Source organism: Oncorhynchus kisutch, linkage group LG1, assembly GCF_002021735.2.
Source record: "Oncorhynchus kisutch isolate 150728-3 linkage group LG1, Okis_V2, whole genome shotgun sequence".
NCBI lineage: Eukaryota > Metazoa > Chordata > Actinopteri > Salmoniformes > Salmonidae > Oncorhynchus > Oncorhynchus kisutch.
The window spans coordinates 47,117,208-47,144,317 of record NC_034174.2 but is presented as its reverse complement, the minus strand read 5'-3'; the positions used below and the strand labels follow the sequence as shown (position 1 = coordinate 47,144,317).

At 46.7% G+C, this 27,110-nt stretch overlaps 1 protein-coding gene across 3 annotated transcripts in view; it reads left to right on the top strand.

The window, feature by feature from the left end:
- The window catches only part of erc2 (ELKS/RAB6-interacting/CAST family member 2), a 67,461-nt gene that overhangs the window by 22,953 nt on the left and 17,398 nt on the right, over positions 1 to 27,110 (top strand). For 2 of the 3 annotated variants that reach the window (XM_031834913.1, XM_031834935.1), the window contains exons 3-12: positions 9,776 to 9,940; positions 10,215 to 10,481; positions 12,338 to 12,412; positions 16,208 to 16,363; positions 17,915 to 18,082; positions 18,643 to 18,810; positions 20,821 to 20,958; positions 21,055 to 21,195; positions 21,414 to 21,554; positions 25,266 to 25,301. In XM_031834913.1, coding sequence (XP_031690773.1) covers positions 9,776 to 9,940; positions 10,215 to 10,481; positions 12,338 to 12,412; positions 16,208 to 16,363; positions 17,915 to 18,082; positions 18,643 to 18,810; positions 20,821 to 20,958; positions 21,055 to 21,195; positions 21,414 to 21,554; positions 25,266 to 25,301 — 1,455 coding nt within the window. The remainder of the gene's footprint in view (positions 1 to 9,775; positions 9,941 to 10,214; positions 10,482 to 12,337; positions 12,413 to 16,207; positions 16,364 to 17,914; positions 18,083 to 18,642; positions 18,811 to 20,820; positions 20,959 to 21,054; positions 21,196 to 21,413; positions 21,555 to 25,265; positions 25,302 to 27,110) is intronic. The other variant, XM_031834924.1, reaches the window with a different exon arrangement.

Here is a 27,110-nt window from a genome sequence, read left to right as displayed (position 1 = left end):
CTGCCAATCTGGGTGTGGCTTCTCAGGTCTACCTGTATTCTCTGGTCTACCCGAGATAGAGCCCGGAGTAGAGATAGAGCCCAGAGTTGAGATAGAGCCCAGAGTAGAGATTGAGCCCGGAGTAGAGATGGAGCCCGGAGTAGAGATTGAGCCCGGAGTAGAGATTGAGCCCGGAGTAGAGATAGAGCCCGGAGTAGAGATGGAGCCCGGAGTAGAGATGGAGCCCGGGGTAGAGATGGAGCCCGGAGTAGAGATGGAGCCCGGAGTAGAGATGGAGCCCGGAGTAGAGATGGAGCCCGGAGTAGAGATGGAGCCCGGAGTAGAGTTAGAGCCCGGAGTAGAGATGGAGCCCGGAGTAGAGAGGGAGCCCGGAGTAGAGAAGGAGCCTGGAGTAGAGATAGAGCCCGGAGTAGAGAGGAGAGGAAGATGGGGATAGGAGAGGAGGATGGGGATAGGAGAGGAGGATGAGGACAGGAGAGGAGGATGGGGATAGGAGAGGAGGATGGGGATGGGAGAGGAGGATGGGGACAGGAGAGGAGGATGGGGGCAGGAGAGGAGGATGGGGCAGGAGAGGAGGATGGGGCAGGAGAGGAGGATGGGGATAGGAGAGGAGGATGGTTGCAGGAGAGAAGGATGGGGAGAGGAGGATGGGGACAGGAGAGGAGGATGGGGACAGGAGAGGAGGATGGGGACAGGAGAGAAGGATGGGGCAGGAGAGGAGGATGGGGATAGGGGAGGAGGATGGGGACAGGAGAGGAGGATAGGGACAGGAGAGAAGGATGGGGACAGGAAAGAAGGATGGGGCAGGAGAGGAGGATGGGGATAGGAGAGGAGGATGGGGACAGGAGAGAAGGATGGGGGCAGGAGAGGAGGATGGCGATAGGAGAGGAGGATGGTTGCAGGAGAGAAGGATGGGGCAGGAGAGGAGGACGGGGCAGGAGAAGAGGATGGGGATAGGAGAGAAGGATGGGGATAGGAGAGGAGAGGAGGATGGGGACAGGCGAGGAGGATGGGGACAGGAGAGGAGGAAGGGGGCAGGAAAGGAGAATGGGGATAGGAGATTAGGATGGGGACAGGAGAGGAGGATTGGGGACAGGAGAGGGGATGGGGATAGGAGAGAAGGATGGGTATAGGAGAGGAGGATGGGGGCAGGAGAGGAGGATGTCGACAGGAGAGGAGGATGGGGAGAGGAGGATGGGGACAGGAGAGGAGGATGGGGGCAGGAGAGGAGGATGGGGCAGGAGAGGAGGATGGGGCAGGAGAGGAGGATGGGGATAGGAGAGGAGGATGGTTGCAGGAGAGAAGGATGGGGAGAGGAGGATGGGGACAGGAGAGGAGGATGGGGACAGGAGAGGAGGATGGGGACAGGAGAGAAGGATGGGGCAGGAGAGGAGGATGGGGATAGGGGAGGAGGATGGGGACAGGAGAGGAGGATAGGGACAGGAGAGAAGGATGGGGACAGGAAAGAAGGATGGGGCAGGAGAGGAGGATGGGGATAGGAGAGGAGGATGGGGACAGGAGAGAAGGATGGGGGCAGGAGAGGAGGATGGCGATAGGAGAGGAGGATGGTTGCAGGAGAGAAGGATGGGGCAGGAGAGGAGGACGGGGCAGGAGAAGAGGATGGGGATAGGAGAGAAGGATGGGGATAGGAGAGGAGAGGAGGATGGGGACAGGCGAGGAGGATGGGGACAGGAGAGGAGGAAGGGGGCAGGAAAGGAGAATGGGGATAGGAGATTAGGATGGGGACAGGAGAGGAGGATTGGGGACAGGAGAGGGGGATGGGGATAGGAGAGAAGGATGGGTATAGGAGAGGAGGATGGGGGCAGGAGAGGAGGATGTCGACAGGAGAGGAGGATGGGGAGAGGAGAGGAGAGGAGGATGAGGATATGAGAGGAGGATGGGGGAGGAGTGGAGGATGGGGACTGGAGAGGAGGATGGGGGAGGAGTGGAGGGTAGGATGGGGGAGGAGAGGAAGGGGGTTGGGGGAGGAGAGGAAGGGGGATGGAGGAGGAGAGGAGGGGAAGGGACGGAGAGGATGGTTGGAGTAGAGGAGTGTAGGATAGGATGATGAAAGGAGGAGAGAATGGGTATAGGAAGGGAGGATGAGGAGAGAAGAGGATGGGAGGAAAGAAGGGGAGGTTATGTATGGGAAGGGATGAAGGGGAGAGGAGAGGATGTTCGTTTTAACCCTGTGTGAAAAATGTTTTATTGGACCGCATCCTCCAATTCTGTTCCAACGGGTCAGAATATTGATCAGGATGGAGAGATATAAGTAAAGAGAGCTAGAGAGCTAGAGAGATAGAGAGCAAGAGAGAATGATATAGAATGAAATAAGAAATGACAAAGTGGAGGGAGGGAGGGATAGAGAGAGAGAAAGATAAATGTGCAATGGCCCTGCTGAACCCCCTGACAGAGAGAAATATAATCTCTTCTGGCTTTCTGTGTTTCTGTGTAGTTGTGTGTGTTTATTTGAGAATTGCTGTGTGTGAGTCTGTACTATGGTTGGAGAATCATGACTGTGTGTACAGAGGAGGTCCGAGTCTTTGAGTGTTGAGGTGGATGATTGATTTGCATGGGAGTGCTGTTCATCCAATATAGTATGTGAATGTGTAGTCCATTGTTCAGCTTGCTTTCGTAACAACATGTGGTATAATGCATAGTCAGAGAAAGCAAATGGTCACAGACAGTCATACTGTACAGTCCTAAGTGATTGCACATAATGTGTGTGTGTGTTTGTGTATGTGTGTGTGTGCGTGTCATAGATTATGATTCACATAGCTGCTGCAGCGACTCCAGGCGTTGTTGCTTCACTGCAAGGCCACGACTTCATCAACCTCTTTCCCCGGCTAATACATCACGTTACTGACTAGCTGGGAATATTAATATGAATAAAACAAACGTCAGAAATCAGGAGAAATGAATGTCAACTGAGCGAGTGAATGTTACTTACCGTGCATTCGGAAAGCATTCAGACCCATTCACTTTTTTCACATTTTGTTGCGCTACAGCCTTATTCTAAAATGTATAAACATTTTATTTTTCCTCTACAATCTACACACAATACCCCATAATGACAAAGCAAAAACAGGTTTTTAGAAATTTAGAAAATGTATAAAAAATAAAAAACTGAAATATCACATTTACATAAGTATTCAGAACCTTTACTCAGTACTCTGTTGAAGCACCTTAGTAAGCGATTACAGCCTCAAGTCTTCTTGTGTATGACGCTACAAGCTCGGCACACCTGTATTTGGGGAATTTCTCCCATTCTTCTCTGCAGATCCTCTCAATATCTGTCAGGTTGGATGGGGAGTGTCGCTGCACAGCTATTTTCAGGTCTCTCCAGAGATGTTTGATCAGGTTCATGTCTGGGCTTTGGCTGGGCCACTCGAACATTCAGAGACTTGTCCCGGAGCCAATCCTGCGTTGTCTTGGCTGTGTGCTTAGGGTCTTTGTCTTGTTGGAAGGTGAATCTTCACCCCAATCTGAGGTCCTGAGCACTCTGGAGCAGGTTTTCATCAAGGATCTCTCTGAAAAACATCCCCACAGCATGATGCTGCCACCAACATGCTTCACTGTAGGGATGGTGCCAGGTTTTCTCCAGACGTGACGCTTGCATTCAGGCCAGGGAGTTCAATCTTGGAGTTGTTTAGGTGCATTTTGGCAAACGCCAAGTGGGCTGTCAAGTGCCTTTTACTGAGGAGTGGCTTCCGTCTGGCCACTCTACCATAAAGGCCTGATTGGTGGAGTGCTGCAAAGATGGTTGTCCATCTGGAAGGTTCTCCCATCTCCACAGAGGAACTCTGGAGCTCTGTCAGAGTGACCATTGGGTTCTTGATCACCTCCATGTCCAAGGCTCTTCTTCCCCTGATTGCTCAGTTTGGCCAGGAGGCCAGCTCTACGAAGAGTCTTTGTGGTTACAAACTTCTTCCATTGAAGAATGATGGAGGCCACTGTGTTCTTGGGGACCTTCAATGCAGCAGAAATGTTTTGGTACCCTTCCCCAGATCTGTGCCTCAACACAATCCTGCCTCGGACAATTGGACAATTCCTTCAACTTCATGGCTTGGTTTTTGCTCTGACATTTACTGCCAACTGTGGGACCTTATATAGACAGGTGTGTGCCTTTCCAAATCATGTCCAATTAATTGAATTTACCACAGTTGGACTCCAAACGAACTGTAGAAATCTCAAGGATGATCAATGGAAACCGGATGCACTTGAGCATCATTTTGAGTCTCATAGCAAAAGGTCTGAATAGTTATGTAAATAACGTATTTCTGTTTTTAAAATTTTGTATAAATTTGCAAATATTTCTGAAACAATTTTTGCTGTGTCATTATAGAGTACTGTGTGTAAATTGATGAGGGAAATATATAATTTCATCTATTTTAGAATAAGGCTGTAGTCTTACAAAACGTGGAAAAAGTCAAGGGGTCAGATTACTTTCCGATGACACTGTAGTTAAAAACATGCAACATCAACATCATTTTGACATGTTGAATATTCAATGGGTGATTATTCAGCACATGACTTATGTTTAAACATACATCTCATTTAGCACTCTCTCTCTACATATTTACTTTAATTGTCCCCTTTAATTGCCGTTTTAGCAACAATATGGAATACATATTACGTCTATTATGGTGTCTGCTGCCTTGTGTGTTTGTGTATCAATGTTCGAAAGAGAGAAAAAATAACACAGGGAGAAAGAGAGGGAGGAAAAGTGGGCGAGAGAGATTGGAGGGAGATAAAGAGTGTGAGTAAGAGAGGATGGCAGGGTGAGCGTGTGTGAATGTAGTTTTGTGAGCACGAGTAAAGATTTGATAGGCTTTAAGTGGTTTGAGCGTACTGGCCCCAAAATACTGCGATGCTTACATAAGTGAGTGTTGCCCAATGCAGTGGAAGTGAAAGGCACTGGCACAGTCCAGTAGAGACAGACTAAGAGACAGCACCCTGCTAGAGTGATCACTGCCCTCTGCTGGGTGGAATAACACACTACCACAGCACAGGATATAGGGGCTGTGGCCCAGGCACAGATTAAGCCTAGCCCTGGATTTAAAAGTACTTTCATTGAGCTTTCTTTTAATACAGGGCTAGGCTAAATCTTTTCCTCGGAAACCGTGCCCCATTGTACCACACCTATTCTTTATAAATCACAGTACTGTGTAATGATTCACCTGGTGTGTGGTTACTAGTGTCAATTTGCAATGCCTTGTATGTATTCCAGACTGGAATATGTTCTGGGATTCATCCAATGGCATTGAGGAGTTTACCACATCAGTCACCGGCTTCATTAATAAGTGCATTGACGACTTCGTCCCCACAGTGACCGTACGTACCACATCCCAACCAGAAGCCATGGATTACAGACAACATCCGCACTGATCTAAAGGCTAGAGGTGATGTTATTGATGTCACTACTGCTGTACTTTCTGTCTGCTGTACTCTGTTTTATAATTTTTTTATAAAGCTGCCGCTTTCAAGGAGCGAGACACTAATCCGGACGCTTATAAGAAATTCTGCTATGCCCTCTGATGAACCATCAAACAGGCAAAGCATCAATGCAGTACCAAGATCGAATCCTACAACACCTGCTCTGACGCTCGTCGGATGTGGCAGGGCTTGCAAACTATAACGGATTACAAAGGGAAACCCAGCCGCAAGCTGTCCAGTGAAGGGAGAGTATTAGACAAGCTAAATACCTTGTATGCTAGAAACACTGAATCATGCATGAGAGCACCAGCAGTTCCGGACGATTTTGTGCTCACGCTCTCCGTAGCCGATGTGAGTAAGACCTTTAAACAGGTTAACATTCACAAGGCCGCAGGGCCAGACAGATTACGAAGACGTGTACTCAGAGCATGCGCTGCCCAGCTGGCAACTGTCTTCACTGACATTTCCACCCTCTCCCTGACCCAGTCTGTAATACCTACATGTTTCAAGACGGCCAGCATAGTCCCTGTGCCCAAGAACACCAAGGTAACCTGTCTAAATGACCAGCACCTCGTAGCACTAACCTCTGTAGCCATGAAATGCTTTGAAAGGCTGGTCACCGCACACATCAACACCATCATACCAGACACCCTGGACCCACTCCAATTTGCATACCACACCAACAGATCCTCAGACGTGGCAATCTTTATTGCACTCCGCACTGCCCTTTCCCAACTTACCTTTTCCCTTCGCTTGTGGACTTCAGTGCACAATACACCAGCTGTCTGTGACCAGGTGAAGAAACCTTTCCAAGCCAAGCTTTAATTTCCTAACCGCTGATCACTACACTCAACCTACATTGTTGTCATCATATTAGCTAACGTTGGGAATTCTAAATCTAGCTAGCTCGCTTTCTATTTCTCTCTCACTCTCTCTTGCTTCTCCTTCATTTTTGAAGAAATGTATTTGTTCAAAACTGTTCAACTATTGTCTTTCTCTTTCTTTGAGTCAACTACTCACCACATTTTATGTACTGTAGTTACAGCTAGCTGTAGCTTTTGCTATCAGTAAGAGATTCATTCTGTGATCCTTTGATTGAGTGGACAACATGTCAGTTCATGCTGCAAGAGCTCTGATAGGTTGGAGGACGTCCTCCGGAAGTTGTCATAATTAGTGTTTAAGTCTATGGAAGGGGGTGAGAAACACGAGCCTCCTAGGTTTTGGATTGAAGTCAATGTACCTAGAGGAGGATGGAAAATAGCTGCCCTCCGGCTACAGCATGGTGCTACCCTACAGAGTGCTTTTCAGGCTACTGTGGACCTTCATTTCAAAACAGTGTGATTTAATCAATTATTTGGTGACATTAATATATTTAGTACATTTTTATCTAAAAATTATAACTTTTTTAATGTTTCATTATTTACATTCTTCTGAAATTCACTGAGGAGGATGGTCCTCCCCTTCCTCCTTTGAGGAGCTTCCACTGGTGTGAATGCTGTTCATTGACTACAGCTCAGCATTCAACACCATAGTACCCTCCAAGCTCATCACTAAACTCAGGACCCCGGGATTAAACACCTCCCTATCTGCATTGACCATTTTTGCACTAGCTCTTTTGACTCATCATGTATGCTGCTGCTACTGTTTATTATCTATCCTGCCTCAACACTGTATCCCATACATATCAACATCATTTACTTCGTACCACTGCATATCAACTCGGTACTGATACTCCATGTATATAGCCAAGTTATTGTTACTCATTGTGCATTTATTCCTTCTGTTATGTATATTTGTTTGAATGATCTTTGCATTGTTGGGAAGTAAGCGAGCATTTCACTGTTAGTCTACACCTGTTGTTTACGAAGCATGGGACAAATACACAATTTGATTTGATTTAGATTTGATTTGGTGAGACTTAATGCCGAAAGTGTTCACCACTAAATAACCTCACCTTCTTTTTCCACAAAGGTTTCCATTATGTTTTAGACTGATTAGACTGATATGTCTTTGTGTGAGCTTGTGACGTTCCTCACCACAGCACGAGGTTCTATACTGTACCATGAGGTTCTCTACTGTACCATGAGGTTCCTTAGTGTACCAATTCCATCAGAACGGATAGAGATAAATGATTTGAGGGTTGGGATAACCAGACACATCCTCACATGTTCCTCACACATTTTCCTCGTGTCTTTCACGGGAGCTCTCACTGTAGGTCACGGTCTCCACGTGCGCTTCGTGTTTTGTACTGTTCTGACGCTGTGTTCTCCGTTGCGCTATGTTTCTCTTCTGTTGGCTCCGCCCGTGCTACTCCAGCTGCTGGACGCCAGGAGAACCAAGGTTTGTCCCTATGTTTGCAACCGCTGCCCTGGCTGCCGTGTCTGCACAACATAGAGTCACCACCAGAGTGATGTCGTCGTGTGTCTTCGGTGCCCCCAGAGACCTGGCAGTCCTGTTCCTCTGCCCCCCCACCCCTCCCACCCCTCTGGGCTGTGTCGGAAATGCACCCTATTCCCAATGTAGTGCACTACATTTGACCAGAACTTGTGTGCTCTGGCTAAAAGTAGTACACTAGGCCTATGTTGGGAGTAGGGTTGCCATTTTGGACACGCTCCGAATTGGACCCCCATACACACACCAGGAAGGAGTGTGATTGGTTTAGCCTGCACCGTTCCCTAAGCCCTACCCGCGTCCGTCAGACCCTCTCCCTGCTCTTACACACTGCCGAGTAGAATTCTTCTGTGTTCTCCCTTTACTGGGTGTGGCTCTACTATAGGGGTGTGGCTGCTGTGTGACCCTTGTGACCCTATAGTATACTCTAAAATAGGCTGTGTTTTGTTCAATTTCCCCACCCCCTAAACCTCAACACCCAGGCTACGTTCCAATATCCATACTAGTGTAGCACTAAGAATGCATAGCCCAATCAGTGTATAGTGGCATGCTAGGGTGGATATTGGAACAGAGCCACTTGTCTCCTTCTTATTTCTTCCTATAGTGGATGTGTCTTTTTTTTCTCTTCTCAAGTAATGTACAAGTAATGTCTTTGTCTCTTTGTATGCGCACACACATGCATACGCCACAGGAGGTTGGTGGCACCTTAATTGGGGAGGACGGGCTCATAGTAATGGATGGAAGGGACATAATGGAATGGTATGGAACTCCATGTTTGACACCGTTCCATTGACTTCATTCCAGCCATTACTATGAGCTGTCCTCCTCTCAGCAGCCACCAGTGGCACACGTACACACGCGCACCCGCCTCACTAACACACAGCATAATGGGTGGACATGGACCCAGAGGTCCACTGAGTCTACTGCTGTTGGTTGGCTACCAGCTCTCAGTGGGAACACTGTTTACTGCGCTGTGCACGGATCTCTGCTGCTCGCCACTCGGCAGCGCGGACAGCACATACACACCCCCTACAGTAATGATAGATAATGATCACTAATGCTGCAACAATCAAGCGTTCTGTTGAAAGTGCAAGCTGTTGAACGCGAGCCGTCCAACTCTGAACACTTGACAGGGGATCGGTCAAAACTGTTATCGAAGGATCACAAGTTCTTCACGTTCCCAACGATACAGGGAAGGATTGTGCACTTTCAGTTGGTTTCTCCCAGCAACACAACGATTCAGTCATTAAATGTGGCTCTCGTAGTATTCCTACCGTCAAAGCTTCAAGAGAGATTCCTACAGATTAGATTGCTGATGCACGGTACTGCACATAGATAACCGTTTACAGTACACCTTACTCACCCTGAAAATAGTTACAGAAGGTGGAAAGCAAGTCGATCACGAATAGTATGTAAAAACCACTTGCCTTTTATTTAACATCTTCTCATACTGCCATACTTTGTGTCATTTGTATGTTTTCTTTTTGTCTTTCATGCCATAGTGAGGTAAGTCCTCAAATTCCTCTCCAAGTGTGTTTGGCAGGAACTGTATTTCCCCAGAGGTTGAATAGATTACGGTGTGTGTTTCTGAGTTTGTGTGTGCTCTTCGTAATACACATCTCCTTTCCGCAGGGCCACCTTCAACCCCCCCCCCCCTCCCCCCCCTCTCTATAAGATGTATTGGTGTCTGTGAGTTTGCGTGTGTGTCTGAAAATGTCCCTCCATATGTACATATTCAGTGACCCATCCTAGTCTGATCTGTCATTTAATTGAATCCACCCTAGACTACGTGCTACGACCCTACCAGATTGAGACTCCTTGACGTGTGTGTGTGTGTGTGTGTGTGTATGTGTGCGCTTGCATGTGCATGTGCTTTCATGTGTGTGTGTGTGTGTGTGTGTGTGTGTGTGTGTGTGTGTGCGTGCGTATGTGTGTGTGACCCCCACAGCACCTGCAGCTGACCATCCAGGCCCTACAGGACGAGCTGCGGACCCAAAGGGACCTGAACCACCTACTGCAGCAGGAGAGCGGCGGCCGCTCTGGGGACCACTACACCAACATCGAGCTGACCGAGGAGAACTTCAGACGGCTACAAGCCGAGCACGACCGCCAGGCAAGGAATCTTAATAAATTACTCATAATTAATGAGTGATTCAATAAATGAGTTTTCCGTTAGTTCCAGGTTCTTATGACCAGGGTCTTGGTTGTAGGATTTTGAATTCCCTGATACTTCCCTCTGGGAATTTAGAGAATCTTCCAAATGGGATTTCTGTATCTTCTTCCGTTCTGGACATTTTGGAAAGTTCCTGAATTTTAGCTACCTTAATAATGACCCAATTGACACTTCCTTCCTTTAAAATTCCTTACAATTCCTTGCGTTCCGGCAGGCCAAGGAGCTGTTCCTTCTGAGGAAGACCTTGGAGGAGATGGAGCTGCGGATCGAGACCCAGAAGCAGACACTGGGGGCCAGGGACGAGTCCATCAAGAAGCTGCTGGAAATGCTCCAGAGTAAGGGTCTGCCTGGGGGGCCAGGCAGGGTCAACGAGGAGGAGGAGCAGGAGAGAGCCAGGCGCATTGCTGAGGCCGAGGCTCAACTTGGACACCTGGAGGTCATCTTGGACCAGAAGGAGAAGGAGAACATCCACCTCCGAGAGGTACAAGAGTACATGTCTGTCCAAAATGGCACCATATTCCTGTATAGTGCCTTACTTTTGAACAGGGCTCTGGTCAAAAGTAGTGCACTATGTAGGGTTTCTGGTGCTGTTTGGGATGCATGTTATGTAGTGCTTACGGTTAGTATATGCCCTTATACTACTGTATGGCCACAGCAGACTCAGAGCATTCAAACAGCTACTAAGTGTCTAGTCTCAGAAATCCCACACTGCTTTACTACAATTGCATTGGCCAATACAGTACTTTCCCAGAGAAGACACTTTCATCCAAAGTGACAAGAGTCGTCACATGTTGGTATGTGACCCCAGTGGGAATTGAACCCACAACTCTGCGGTTGCTAATACCGTACTCTTATGAACTGAGCCACGTACAGGATGACCCCAATACCTAAGTACAATAGAATACTACAAAATACAATGCACAATTACAATACAGGTGGAAGATGTAGGATTGCCATCCCCATGAGCGTGCCACCCTCCTTCAGGCCGTGGATGAGGCATGCAATGATTTCAACCCAGACCTATGTCAGGCTTGGATTCGCCATGCCAAAAGGCTTTCTCCAGGTGCATGAACAATGAGGGCCTTTGGCCAAGTGCTCAAGACAGGTTTGATGCAAACTAATGCCAGCTAAACACGCGGTTTCTTTCATTTGATTACACTGTGAAAGTTGTCTTCAAGGATCACACCTTTGATCACACATGGGATAGAAATGATGGATATTTTGTGTTCATTCAATTTGAATGGGTAGTGCACGTGTGTTGCTTGCTGTTTGGGGTTTTAGGCTGGTTTTCTGTTTAGCATTTTGTGACATCGGCTGATGCGAAAAGGGCTTTATAAATACATTTGATTTGATTTGAATTGATTGCCTAATGTGAAAACAGTGTCATGTACTGCAATTTGCCGTACTGTAGCATACTACATTCAAAGGGCAATGTTAAAATATGTATCTTAAATATTTTGCTATTGTGTTAACTGATTGTTAAAACAGCAACATTGAGAACATATCATCATGTTGTGTTTTGGTGATTAAACCAATGTACTATGTAAAATGTCGGACCAATGGCTGTGTGTTAAAAGATGTCTACAAACAAAATGAAACGTTTTGAATGTAACACTGGCTGTGTTACAAGTGTTACCAGTTTGGAGTTTTGCTCTAAGAGTTGAGAAAATCAGGAAATACTACCAAAATGATAAAAAAAAATAACAACTGTAAATAGCCAAAACTATGTAGTTACTATATGGACACAGTAGACCTGGTCTCACCTGTGTTTGAGGTGTTACTGAAAGAGACAGAGTCATGTTGATTGTTCGGTACTGCTTTTAAAGCATATGGTTTTTGGGACTTCCAGGCAATTTCCACTTTTTTCTTCTCACCTACAGTGTATGCCCATCAACACTAGAGGGCAGTACTGGCCTTCTCTTTGTGTACCTACTGTGCTCTGACTGCAGTGAAAGGAGCAGTGTTCAATCTGTGTACAGTGTTATTGCCAGGGGAGAAGTATATGACTGATGTAATGGTAGTGCAAGTAAATGTAACTCATTTCAATGCTGTCGCTCTAGTATTGAGCTAGGTTAAGCTAAGTCATTACCCATGCATTTTGGAGAGATTCAGGGCTCATATTTAGGAAGCATCTCAGAGTAGGTGTGCAGATCTAGGATCAGGTTCATTGTGTCCATGGTGATCTTATTCATTGTGATCTAAAAGGCAGAACCGAACCTAGATCAGCACTCCTATTCTGAGATGGTCCATAAATACAGGCCCATTTGCACTAGGTCCTAAAAGAGGCGACATTTGATGCTTGTCTTGTCCATTTCATATCAACTGGTGTTCTCCCAGGAACTGCACAGGAGAAACCAGATGCACCAGGACCCTGGCAAAACCAAAGCCCTCCAGACAATCATAGAGATGAAGGTAAGAACCATGGGGAATTATGGGTAGTGTAGTACACCTGGCTGGCACCATTGCTGAGACCAACCATGTAATCAGATGAAATACGAAAACCTTAGAGTTCGGAAAAGCCAGATTTTGCTTGTATTTAATTAAATTTGAGTCTGTCGATAGCTTCGGACGCCCAGGCTCAATCAACGACACAAGATTTGGAAGGATGACCTCGTGAGACGAGTCGGTGGATGATGTTGTAATGTTACATCACATGCAAAAGCTATGAAAAATGTATTCAAAGCACTAATTGAGCCACTGTAGAGCCCATCGGCCCACTGTAGAGCCCATCGGCCCACTGCAGAGCCCATCGGCCCACTGCAGAGCCCAACGGCCCACTGTAGAGCCCATCGGCCCACTGTAGAGCCCATCGGCCCACTGTAGAGCCCATCGGCCCACTGTAGAGCCCATCGGCCCACTGCAGAGCCCATCGGCCCACTGCAGAGCCCATCGGCCCACTGCAGAGCCCATCGGCCCACTGTAGAGCCCATCGGCCCACTGTAGAGCCCATCGGCCCACTGTAGAGCCCAACGGCCCACTGTAGAGCCCAACGGCCCACTGTAGAGCCCAACGGCCCACTGTAGAGCCCAACGGCCCACTGTAGAGCCCAACGGCCCACTGTAGAGCCCAACGGCCCACTGTAGAGCCCAACGGCCCACTGTAGAGCCCAACGGCCCACTGTAGAGCCCATCGGCCCACTGTAGAGCCCAACGGCCCACTGTAGAGCCCATCGGCCCACTGTAGAGCCCAACGGCCCACTGCAGAGCCCATCGGCCCACTGCAGAGCCCAACGGCCCACTGCAGAGCCCATCGGCCCACTGCAGAGCCCAACGGCCCACTGCAGAGCCCAACGGCCCACTGCAGAGCCCATCGGCCCACTGCAGAGCCCAACGGCCCACTGCAGAGCCCATCGGCCCACTGCAGAGCCCAACGGCCCACTGCAGAGCCCAACGGCCCACTGCAGAGCCCATCGGCCCACTGTAGAGCCCAACGGCCCACTGCAGAGCCCATCGGCCCACTGTAGAGCCCAACGGCCCACTGCAGAGCCCATCGGCCCACTGTAGAGCCCAACGGCCCACTGTAGAGCCCATCGGCCCACTGTAGAGCCCAACGGCCCACTGCAGAGCCCATCGGCCCACTGTAGAGCCCAACGGCCCACTGTAGAGCCCAACGGCCCACTGCAGAGCCCATCGGCCCACTGTAGAGCCCAACGGCCCACTGCAGAGCCCATCGGCCCACTGTAGAGCCCAACGGCCCACTGCAGAGCCCATCGGCCCACTGTAGCTGCAGAGCTGTGATATCACTTCTAAATATAAAGCATGCGCTCACAGCCCGACAGCATGCCTCTCGCTCACACACCACATCATCAGACGGAGCTGGATTGGTGCTGAGCAAACCCCAGCATCCCCTAGCACGGTCACGTGACTCTCCTCTAGCGTGGTCACATGACACGCTGGCTCCTGGAGGCTCTGGATTTTCATACAGAGCAGAGCCCCTCTCCCCTCCATCCTCGGTGGAGGACCTCCCCGCTTCTCTCTGCTCTCTCCAACAGACGTGTTGGTGCTGATGTTAGCATGAGTAATGCTAACCCCCCTCTCTCTACTCTCGCTGTCTCTAGCATCTCTTTCTCTTTCTCTCAATTTCTTTCTCTCCTTATCTCACTCGGTCTTTCAATCTCTCTCTCTCCCTCCCTCCCTCACCCACGAGGGAGAGCACATTCTGCCTGCTGCTACCATGGAAACAGGTGTGGTTGTTTACGACAGCGAGGCCAGTGGCACAGGAAGGAGAGAGAGAAAGGGATTCAGATAGAGAGGAGAGAGAGAGAGAGAGAGAGAGAGAGAGAGAGAGAGTGTTCATGAGAGCATCACATCCTCTGCTTGATCAGCTTGATCTGCCGTAGCAGTGAAATCATTTGGATGGCATAGCATCTCTCTGACCCATTGAGCTACGGTATGTTTGTCGTCTACACTATGTCGTCTCCACTGTATACTATGCTATGTTCTCTCCGGTGGTTAGTTAGCGTCTTGCTACAAGTCATAGAATAGCGATGCATTGACGAAGCACATGGCCATGATAACAGCGTTCACGCGCTCACGTTAACCCCTTAGACCCAGGACCATCTGTTGTTAACTCTCAGTCGACCTAGGGACAGCCTCGCATACAGAGCTGGATTTCCTAGTTTTCCACCGCCTGCTGGATGACCCTGCTAAAGCTCTAGCCACAGAACCACAAGTTCACAAGTTCAGAACCAGTCAAATGTATAGATAGAGGGAAAGAAGGAGGAGAGAGAGAAAGGAGAGAGAGAGGGAGTGAAACCAGGTTCTTGCTCGTTGCTCTGCAGGTGAAGTGCATGTGAGATGGACCATGGCTAATCTTAAAGACGTTGTATTATTTATTTAAAAACTCTGCAAAGCCAAAGCTCCACTCGGAGGTGCAGTCTCAGTCCATAGACTGGCTCCTGCATTGATGAGCGAGCGACTACAGAGCAGCACGGCTCCTCTTCCTCTTCCTGCTTCTGCTTCTTCTCCAGGCGTTTCTCTCTGGGCTGGTCCCTCTCAAAAGGCTGGCTGTGATGTGTGCCGCTCAGTATTTCCAAATGGTGATTAATCCACTGAGAGGCTGGCTGTGAGGGAGCTGCTGCAGCCGGAGAAGGAGGAGGCTTTTGATTTTACCCCAAGATACTGCAGAGGCTCTCCTCCGTACTACCTCAAAGAGCTCTTCCTTACTCTGACACTTACTCTCTTTCTTCGTCTTCCATCTCTCTCTCTCTCTCTCTACCCATCTTCTCTCCTTCACTCTTTCTTTCACTGTCTTTCGCTCTCTCTTCTCTCTCTCCCTCTTTTTCAGGTGTTTTGTGTTTTGTTCACTGGTCAAGCTTTGGAGATGTTCTAATACTGAATTATAAGTGTGGCTCAGCAACAGTACAGCACAGCTGGTGTGTGTGTGTTGTGCAGGACACCAAGATAGCATCTTACAGCTGGTGTGTGTGTGTTGTGCAGGACACCAAGATAGCATCTTACAGCTGGTGTGTGTGTGTTGTGCAGGACACCAAGATAGCATCTTACAGCTGGTGTGTGTGTGTTGTGCAGGACACCAAGATCGCATCTTACAGCTGGTGTGTGTGTGTTGTGCAGGACACCAAGATAGCATCTTACAGCTGGTGTGTGTGTGTTGTGCAGGACACCAAGATAGCATCTTACAGCTGGTGTGTGTGTGTTGTGCAGGACACCAAGATAGCATCTTACAGCTGGTGTGTGTGTGTTGTGCAGGACACCAAGATAGCATCTTACAGCTGGTGTGTGTGTGTTGTGCAGGACACCAAGATAGCATCTTACAGCTGGTGTGTGTGTGTTGTGCAGGACACCAAGATGGCATCTTACAGCTGCTGTGTGTTTGTTGTTTAGGACACCAAGATAGCATCTTACAGCTGCTGTGTGTGTGTTGTGCAGGACACCAAGATAGCATCTTACAGCTGCTGTGTGTGTGTGTTGTTTAGGACACCAAGATAGCATCTTACAGCTGGTGTGTGTGTGTTGTGCAGGACACCAAGATAGCATCTTACAGCTGCTGTGTGTTTGTTGTTTAGGACACCAAGATAGCATCTTACAGCTGCTGTGTGTGTGTTGTGCAGGACACCAAGATAGCATCTTACAGCTGCTGTGTGTGTGTGTTGTTTAGGACACCAAGATAGCATCTTACAGCTGGTGTGTGTGTGTTGTGCAGGACACCAAGATAGCATCTTACAGCTGCTGTGTGTGTGTTGTTTAGGACACCAAGATAGCATCTCTGGAGCGCAACATCAGGGACCTGGAAGATGAGATCCAGATACTGAAGGCTAACGGCTTGCTGAACACCGAGGACAGAGAGGAGGAGATCAAACAGATGGAGGTCTACAAGAACCACTCCAAGTTCATGAAGACCAAGGTACACACACATACAGGAAAACACAGACACACTATATGCACATGAAAACACACACACACACACACACACACACACACACACACACACACACACACACACACACACACACACACACACACACACACACACACACACACACACACACACACACACACACACACACACACACGTGCATACAGTACTGTAGTAGTCTATAATGTGGCAAACACAGTCACTCACACAATCTAGGGTTTGCTGCTGTGCACGTTCAAAGTGAACAGAACAGATTAGAGCTGTCTGTCTGGCTGACAGTAAATGAGCTAGCTTTAGCATTACATTAACTGTTTTCATCAGGGAAGTGCTTCGCTGGCAGCTATACCTGACTGGGAGATGCTTACGCGTTGTTTTGTTACTGTACACTTAGCAGAGAGAGCAGAGGAAGACCATAAAGAAAACCATTCCTGTGTTGTCAAAATGGATCTTTTATTGTCCTCCGTAGCCTCGTCAATATGTTCGTATCCATCTAGCGTGATTGATTGTATTACCGTTGGATCCCACTGTCAGAAACTCTGGTTACATTTAATTTCCTCATCAATCGTTGCACATCTTATCCAGTCAGTCCAGCTTTGACTTGCTCAGTCATATTACACAGTCCGTCATCAGTCATCTTACGGTCAGGTTCCCAGCCTAGCCTCCCAGCCTCCCTCCCAGCCTCTCTCCCAGCCTCTCTCCCAGCCTCCCTCCCAGCCTCCCTCCCAGCCTCCCTCCCAGCCTCCCTCCCAGCCTCTCTCCCAGCTTCCCTCCCAGCTTCCATGCCTCTCTGGAGCATTATGTCTGTGTGTTTACATCCATGTGAGGATAAAACCAGCGGGAGTTTTGTTGTTTTATTTTTAGAAAATGATTCATCAATCATAGATAGGGTCTGATGTATAATACATGAATAATGCAGGGAGCCAGATGCATCTTTAATGTGAGGAGAGCCTGGCTACAATGAACACAGTGGATGAAGGTTCACTTTACCCACTGTCCCTCTGTTATGGTGAGAGGTCGTTTCTACCAAGTGTCCACCGCACAAAGTTCACCCGTGCACAGACACCTAATACCAACACGCAGGTACGAAGGCACAAACACACCTGCCAGGATGCCCGTTAGCCGACGCCGATGGCGACAGCTAGTCCTACTGGGGTCCGACGCGTAACGAAAAAGACATTGCAGACAAAAAAAAAACATCAACATGTAATGTGTGTGTGTGTGTCTGTGTGCGTCTATCAGTTACACATACATGTCAGTATGTACACACAACAAGCAGGTCACATGGGTTGGAGAGGCGTTGTGCCGTGAGGTGTTTTTTAAACCAGGTTTGCTGTTCACTTGCGCTATATGAGCTGGAAGGGAGTTCCATGCACTCACGATCCTACTTTTTAGCTGCCAACTTCACACGAGAGTTAGTTGTGACAAACCCTGTTGTGTGTGTGTGTGTGTGTGTGCGTGCGTGCCTGCCTGCGTGCGTGTGTGTGTGTGTGCGTGCCTGCCTGCGCGTGTGTGTGCGTGCCTGCCTGCCTGTGTGTGCAGATTGACCAGCTGAAGCAGGAGCTGTCTAAGAAGGAGTCTGAGCTGCTGGCCCTGCAGACCAAGCTGGAGACCCTGAACAACCAGAACTCGGACTGCAAACAGCACATAGAGGTGCTCAAAGAGTCTCTCACTGCCAAGGAGCAGCGCGCCGCCATTCTGCAGACAGAGGTGGCTACAGCACACACACACACACACACACGCATGCATATATGAACACACACATTCCTGCACACACGCATATGAACACACGCACGTGCATGCATACAAAACACACACACACACACATACAGTATGCCTAACGAAGACGCCTACATGCTTACAGTAAGATACACTCCCGGATGTGCACAGAATCTCCTTGTATTCATTGATACACCAGATGTATGTTGGTCCTTGTACACTGTTTTTTTACACATTTAAGGAAACACTGTATCACCGTCTCCCTGTATTCTGCTGCATACACTTACATACCCCCTCCCCTCTTGCTTTCTACCCTTTAGTGGAGCATGAAGCTTGTATTGCAAATGCCAAGCATCTCGGAGAGAACTCTAGTTCTTCAATTTGACAATAATAATAAGTTGAACTTTGAACTGTGCAATTCAGGGTTTATGCCAGGTCACTGGAAAAGCACTTTGTGTCAACTGCTGATGTAAAAAGGGCTTTATAAAACACATTTGATGGAATTTGACCTCGGAACTGTGACATTCGACCTATGACCGTTCCCTTCCCAGGTGGACGCCCTGCGCCTGCGTCTGGAGGAGAAGGAGTCCTTCCTGAACAAGAAGACCAAGCAGCTGCAGGACCTGACGGAGGAGAAGGGCACGCTGGCCGGAGAGATCCGTGACATGAAGGACATGCTGGAGGTCAAGGAGAGGAAGATCAACGTCCTGCAGAAGAAGGTTAAGGGTCAAGGGTTAAGGGTCAGGGGATAAGGGGTTTAAGTGTCAAGGGTGTATTTAGATGGAAAGTAGTTAAGGGTAGCCTGGGCATGCTCACAAGTTTGTTTAATAAATGGATAAAAAAAAAACACATCTCTGACCAACACTGTGTTCTCCTACCATTGCTTACAGAACTATAGATGGGACCACCTAGCTCTGCTGTTCCACGCTAAAAGCTTTTAGGCATAACATGTTTGGTAGTAGAAATACTGGTAACAGATGCTGACTCGGGGGCCTCAGCGACTCGCCTAAGAGCAAATCTGAGGGAAACACTGGAAAAAGGGATACACTTGTAGACTTAGGTTTACAAGAAAACTCACCTCTGGATTGAGAATTCATCAGAATTGTTACATAATGTAGAACCTAAATGAGAGCTTGCTGTGTGTGGTTATAGGTTAGGTTAGGTATAGGTTAGGTTAGGTTGTATGGATGTTTGGTTCCCTGTCTTATTCCTGAGACCCGGGCTGCTTCCCTAATGACATCATATTCACAATACATTGCACTACTTTTGACCAGAGCCCTTTGGGCCCTATTCAGAAGTAGTGCCCTAAATAGGGAATATGGTGTCATTTGGGATGCATCCCTGAGCTGGTTGGTCTCTGAGGACACGAAGCGAGCATGCATGCACAAACACACAGGCACACACACACAGGCACACACACACACACACACACACTTTCTCTAGTGTGTGCTATAAATATAGTGTATTACTCTCTCACCCTGACCTCCTCACTTTCTCTCTCTCTCTCTCTCTCGCTCTCTCGCTCTCTCTAACACTCTCTTTCTCTCTCCATCTCTCTCTCTTCACTTTATATATATATATTACATATTTATTATACATTTCTTATACTTCTTCTGATGCTTCTCTACTCTGTCAGTGCACTGTGTCTCTCCCCGTCTCTTCTTCTGATGCTTCTCTACTCTGTCAGTGCACTGTGTCTCTCCCGTCTCTTCTTCTGATGCTTCTCTACTCTGTCAGTGCACTGTGTCTCTCCCCGTCTCTTCTTCTGATGTTTCTCTACTCTGTCAGTGCACTGTGTCTCTCCCCGTCTCTTCTTCTGATGCTTCTCTACTCTGTCAGTGCACTGTGTCTCTCCCGTCTCTTCTTCTGATGTTTCTCTACTCTGTCAGTGCACTGTGTCTCTCCCCGTCTCTTCTTCTGATGCTTCTCTACTCTGTCAGTGCACTGTGTCTCTCCCCGTCTCTTTGTATTTTTGATCTTTCTTTCTCAGATATCCCTCTTTCTCTATCTCTGGCTAGACTATCTTGTTTTATTTCTTACTATCTTTGAGAGACATCTAACCAACTCCTCTGCTTGTCTTGCTCAACAACAACGATCTCATTACCTTCTACCATATGTTTCTCTGTAACCTTTATAGTCCCATGTGAAAACAGACACTACACGTAGCCATTAACGTCGAAACACACTACTCTGTCTTCTCTCCTCCCCTTACCTTGCTTCTCTCGCTCTTACCCTCTCCATGCACAAACACACAGGCACACACACTTTCTCTAGTGTGTGCTATAAATATAGTGTTACTCTCTCTCTCTCTCTCTCTCTCTCTCTCTCTCTCTCTCTCTCTCTCTCTCTCTCTCTCTCTCTCTCTCTCTCTCTCTCTCTCTCTCTCTCTCTCTCTCTCTCTCTCTCTCTCTCTCTCTCTCTCTCTCTCTCTCTCTCTCTCTCTCTCTCTCTCTCTCTCTCTCTCTCTCTCTCTCTCTCTCTCTCTCTCTCTCCAAATACCAGCCAATCTTAAAAAGATTCTACTAGATGAGATCAGACTGTATTTGATGTATTTTGCTAAATTAATAGAGGCTTCCTCTTCCAGGCGTCCCTTTAAGGAGACACAATTACCCTGCAAACATCATACACACTAACCCCTAACTCACACTCCTAGCTTTTAATGCAGTTTCTCTATCTACAGTTCTTTTGACCTCATGCTAATTCCCTCCCTCCCTCCTCCTCTCGCCCAGATTGAGAATCTGCAGGAGCAGCTGCGTGATAAGGACAAGCAGTTGGGGAACCTGAAGGACAGGGTGAAGTCCCTACAGACTGACTCCAGTAACACTGACACGGCCCTGGCCACCCTGGAGGAGGCACTCTCTGAAAAGGTACAGAAAGACCCAGAGCTTTACACCCAGAGGACTTAGAACCAGAACCCAAACAATGAACTTTGAACTAATGTCCATGTGTGTGTGTCTCTTAAGGAGCGTATTATAGAGAGACTGAAGGAGCAGAGAGCGAGGGAGGACAACGAGAGAATGGATGAAGTGGAGTCTTATAAGAAGGAGAACAAGGACCTCAAGGAGAAGGTCAACACCCTGCAGCTGGAATTAACAGAGAAGGAGGTCAGTGTAAAATAAGATAATTGATTGTATTATCCTCATGGGGTACATTGTTGTTGCGGCTCTGGGCATGCATAAAAACACAAAGACATTTCAAATACATGGGATGCTGTTCTCTCTGGAAGTATGACCCAATTTGGCCTGTTCTGTATTTTTCTACTGTGCTGTGCCTCCTGGTCTGGTACTGACTGTCCTCACTGTTCCTGTTTGTCCCCATGTAGTCCAGTCTCATTGACTTAAAGGAGCACGCCACATCCCTGGCCTCCTCCAGCCTGAAGAAGGAGTCCAAGCTCAAGTCTCTGGAGATGGCCATCGAGCAGAAGAAAGAGGAGTGTAGTAAGTTGGAGACACAGTTACAGAAGGTAGGTCTCCTAACACTTCATCATTTAAAAGTGTTAATGGAATTTGGGTTTACATGGCTGGGATTCAAAGATGCACTCTAAATAATGACTCTTCTTAAATGATTACAAGTAAATGACATTTGTTGAAACCAAATGTATGATTCAATACCAATTGTTAGATTTGATCATTAACAAACCTATATTTCAAGTTGAAACCTACTTTCCCCCCTTTGATTAAACGTAATAAATAACATAAATGTAAATTAATATACATTGCTTGCGGAAAGTATTCAGGCCCCTTGACCTTTTCCACATTTTGTTATGTTACGGCCTTATTCTATAATAGATTCAATTGTTTTTTCATCAATCTACACACTATACCCCATAATGATAAAGCAAAAACAGGTTTTTCGAAATCTTTACAAATAAAAACAGAAATATCACATTTACTTAAGTATTCAGACCATTTACTCAGTACTTTGTTGAAGAACCTTTGGCAGTGATTACAGCCTTGAGTCTTCTTGGGTATGATGCTACAAGCTTGGCACACCTGTATTTGGGGAGTTTCTCCCCTTCTTGGCTGTGTGCTTAGGGTCGATGTCCTGTTGGAAGGTGAACCTTTGCCCTAGTCTGAGATCCTGTAGCAGGTTTTCAGAAAAAGGATCTCTCTGTACTTTGCTCCATTCATCTTTCCCTCGATCCTGACTAGTCTCCCAGTAGGTGCCGCTGAAAAACATCCCCACAGCCTGATGCTGCCACCACCATGCGTCACCGTAGGAATGATGCCAGGTTTCCTCTGTTTTAGTTCCCTTCCCCAGATCTGTCTCGACACAATCCTTCAACCTCATAGCTTGGTTTTTGTTCTGACAACTGTGGGACCTTATATAGACAGGGGTGTGTCTTTCCAAATCATATCCAATCAATTGAGTTTAGCGCAGGTGTACTCCAATCAAGTTCTAAAAACATCTCAAGGATGATCAATAGAAACAGGGTGCACCTGAGCTCAATTTTGTCTCATAGCAAATGGTCTGAATACTTATGTAAATAAAGTATTTAAAAACATTTATATATATTTATATATATTTGCAAAGGTTCTTTAGTATCACAGTACTTATGCAGATATCATTTAAGATTCAGTGCTGGCAGTGAACATTCAATCATTTAAAAAAATTCAAAGCGGAACACATTACATGTAATGACATTCACTTTCACGGGTGGGCAAAAATAACAAACGTAAAGTCACGCCCACAATAGGCCACGCCCACAACTCTTCTGACAGATTACTGCCTCTATATTGCACCCACCGCTATGTAATGCGAATGGGCATGAGGTGTTGAAAGCAATTTAGAAGCTTTCATTCAATTAAATAAATCCCAGTGATCTGTCAAAATTGTTATTTGATTTCAGACAAATTTAAGAGAATAGGTTGAACGGTGGGCCTCCCGAGTGGCGCCATGGTCTAAGGCACCGCATCGCAGTGCTTGAGGTGGTGTCACTACAGACCCGGGTGTGTCGCGGCCGGCCTCGATTGGGAGACCCATGAGCTTGGTGGTCCGGGCGCGTGCACGCTGACTTCGGGTCGCCAATTGTAAGGTGTTTCCTATGACACATCGGTGCGGCTAGCTTCTGGGTTAAGCGATCAGCGTGTCAAAAAGCAGTGCGGCTTGGCAGGGTTATGTTTCGGAGGATGCACGGCACTCGAGCTTCGCCTCTCCCGAGTTCGTACGAGAGTTGCAGCGATGGGACAAGACTGTAACTACCAATTGGGGAGAAAAAGGGGTAAAAAGTACAAAAATAACGACCCAAAGTGACATTTTGGACCACACCAATCAGAAAAAGCACTTCAGATGAACAGCAGTGCCGTCCCACTTTTTACAGTGTGCAGCACAGGAGGTTGGCGGCAGTTCTTGGGAGTTCGAGCTCATAGTAATGGCTGGGGCGGAATCAGTGGAATGGTATCAAATACGCCAAACACCTGGTTTCCATGTGTTTGATAACATTCCATTCGCTCCATTCCAGCCATTATTATGAGCTGTTCTCTCCTCAGCATCCTCCACTGGTGTACATTGATGTTTATTATGTAAACTAGCGATGACAACCTGAACAACTCATTTGGGACGGCCTCAATGTTTAAGTCCGTCACAGTTAAAATCACTGTTAGAATCCCTGTTAAAGCGATGACAAGGAGTTAAATAAACATTGTTAGGTACAAAAGCTTACTTATGTTTGATATTTGAGAGAAACTAAAGTCCATTGTGCACAGTTCTGCCAGTAAATGGTTAAATGGTTCAGGGAACCAAGTGGAAGAGATCCCTTTTATACCCTCATAATCTCCTTTACTAATCTGCTTCTCTTCGGTTGCATTCTTATAATTCAATCTAAACCTGCAGTATGTAGACAGTGTTATGCCTGTACATCTGATGAAGACTTTTAATTGACCATGCATCAAGTCCAGCTGGTAGGCATAGTCACAATAAAGGTGATGTTCAGTATTGCACAGTTGCCCCTATCACATCCATTCTATTTGATTTCGCTAGCTGTTGCCCAGTCAGTGTAAGTTTGTAGTGGCTTTTTAAAGAAAACCGAACCATGGATTACAGATTCCCCTGGCCCATAGACGACATTCACTATTAGGAGCCATCTAACATTAAGTTGGAAAATACTAAATTTCCCCTTTAAATCACTTATTATTCAAGCATATCCAATTATGGAAAAATTGCTTCACTAATCTTAATTGCTACTGTATAATACAACAACATCATCCTCAATCCAAGACCATTTTGGTTTAAATCTGGTTATATGTGCTATCCCTGCTGGTTATTGGACTTGAGTGTGGTAAAACCTGCCATGTTTTATCTGTCATGGAGGATAACTCTGAAGCATTCTCTACTAATAAGCATGTCTGATATATACCCCAGTCCCTGCCAACACACACCCTTTTCACAATGCTGCTGCTGCTACTATTAGCACACACATACACAACGCTCCAGCAACATTGTGAAAATGTCCAATCCCTCATTTGAATATGCTGCTTGTTTAAACACTCTCATCAGCGACAACAAACACCTGTTCATATAAATCCCTATAGTGATAGAATGCGAAAACTGGATCAGAGTTAATAACGTTCAGATAGGGATCCTACAACACCGTAGAACCACTGAGATGGGGAGCAAAGATGTCCATCAGATCTCCCCGTGTGTCTCTCTGTCCCATAACCACCCATACTGTGTCCTCCTCCTCCCCCTGTTCCTCTCCAGTGGTCCTGGCTGTCTCAACCATAGAAATAGAATTACTAGAACGGGAATCCCCTTTCAAGTCAATGTTCCACGATGGTTGGACCGGCGGCCATATTGTGTGTAATTCTGTTTCTATGGTCTCAACATACTGTTCAACATATACAGTAAAGGTGTTCTCTGTATTGATACTGCTTTAACATGTAACATTTAACATGTAACATGTCTGTTCTTAGCCTGGTCCAGGAACAGCTTGTGCTGTCTTGCCAACTCCCTTGGTCATTGTCTGTTTGGAATGACATTGACCATATAGGAGTTTATGAGAGAGCACAAACAGATCTGGCACCAGGCTAGTCTGTTCTACCCTGATCCTGCTGTTTCCACTCTCCTCTGGCTAATGGAGCTACATGCTAATGCTATCTTCCCCGGGTCTCCCCCCTCCCCCTCCCACCTCGTTTCCCCCGTCTCCCCCCCTTCACCACTTTCCTTTGCAATGTAGCAAGCAGAGCAGCTGTTCAGTCAGATGAACAACCCTGTAAGTCCTTCTCCGCCCCGGAGCTCTCTGTGGTGGCACATATTGAAAGCATGAGGACACCTTCCGCCCACCAAAATCCACCTTAAAATCCTGGAACGTGCTATCTAACTTGTGGGGGATCATGTCATGGTCACATGGGACCCAGTTACACTGTCACTGGTGTATCTTTCACATCAAGTAGTATGCATGTTGACCTTTGCACTTAATGAGTATGATTTAGCTTTCCAACTGCACTCATATTATGAGTTAGGCAGTTAATATTAATGTAATAAAAATCTATGGTTTTTTTGGAGTTGGATATTCACCGCTGTTTTTGGTGAGCTTGACATTAAAGTAGAACTGACAGCATTTTAGCAATATGAAATCGTATTAAAATCAGTTCAAATATACCCCCAGGAAGAATATGACACGTTTAAAAAATATATATTTTCATGAAATCTTGAAATGTTTGGGAATTATATACAGTTAAAGTTGGAAGTTTACATACACCGTAGCCAAATTTTAGGATCACCACTTCATTTTAGGAATGTGAAATGTCAGAATAATAGTAGAGAGAATGATTTCTTTCAGCTTTTATTTCTTTCATCACATTCCCAAAGGGTCAGAAGTTTACATACACTCAATTAGTATTTGGTAGCAATGTCTTTAAATTGTTTAACTTGGGTCAAATGTTTCGGGTAGTCTTCCACAAGCTTCCCACAATAAGTTGAGTGAATTTTGGCCCATTCCTCCTGACAGAGCTGGTGTATCTGAGTTAGGTTTGGCCTCCTTGCTTGCACATGCTTTTTCAGTTCCGCCCACACATTTTCTTTGGGATTGAGGTCAGGGCTTTGTGATGGCCACTCCAATACCTTGACTTTGTTGTCCTTAAGCCATTTGTCCACAACTTTGGAAGGATGCTTGGGGTCATTGTCAATTTGGAAGACCCATTTGTGACCAAGCTTTAACTTTCTGACTGATGTCTTGAGATGTTGCTTCAATATATCCACATAATTGTCCTGCCTCATGATGCCATCTATTTTGTGAAGTGCACCAGTCCCTCCTGCAGCAAAGCACCCCCACAACATGATGCTGCCACCCCCGTGCTTCACGGTTGGGATGGTGTTCTTCGGCTTGCAAGCCTCCCCCTTTTTCCTCCAAACATAACGATGGTCATTATGGCCAAACAGTTCTATTTTTGTTTCATCAGACCAGAGGAAATTTCTCCAAAAAGTATAATCTTTTTCCCCATGTGCAGTTGCAAACCGTAGTCTGGCTTTTTTATGGTGGTTTTGGAGCAGTGGCTTCTTCCTTGCTGAGTGACCTTTCAGGTTATATCGATATAGCACTCGTTTTACTGTGGATAAAAATAATTGTATACCTGTTTCCTCCAGCATCTTCACAAAGTCCTTTGCTGTTGTTCTGGGATTGATTTGCACTTTTTGCACCAAAGTACGTTCATCTCTTGGAGACAGAACGCGTCTCCTTCCTGAGCAGTATGACGGCTGCGTGGTCCCATGGTGTTTATACTTGCGTACTATTATTTGTACAGATGAACGGGGTACCTTCAGGGGTTTGGAATTTGCTCCCAAGGATGAACCAGACTTGTGGAGGTCTACAATTTTTTTTCTAAGGACTTGGCTGATTTCTTTTGATTTTCCCATGATGTCAAGCAAAAAAGCGCTGAGGTTGAAGGTAGAACTTGAAATACATCCACAGATACACCTCAAATTGACTCAAATTATGTAAATTAGCCTTTCAGAAGCCATGACATCATTTTCTGGAATTTTCCAAGCTGTTTAAAGGCACAGTCAACTTAGTGTATGTAAA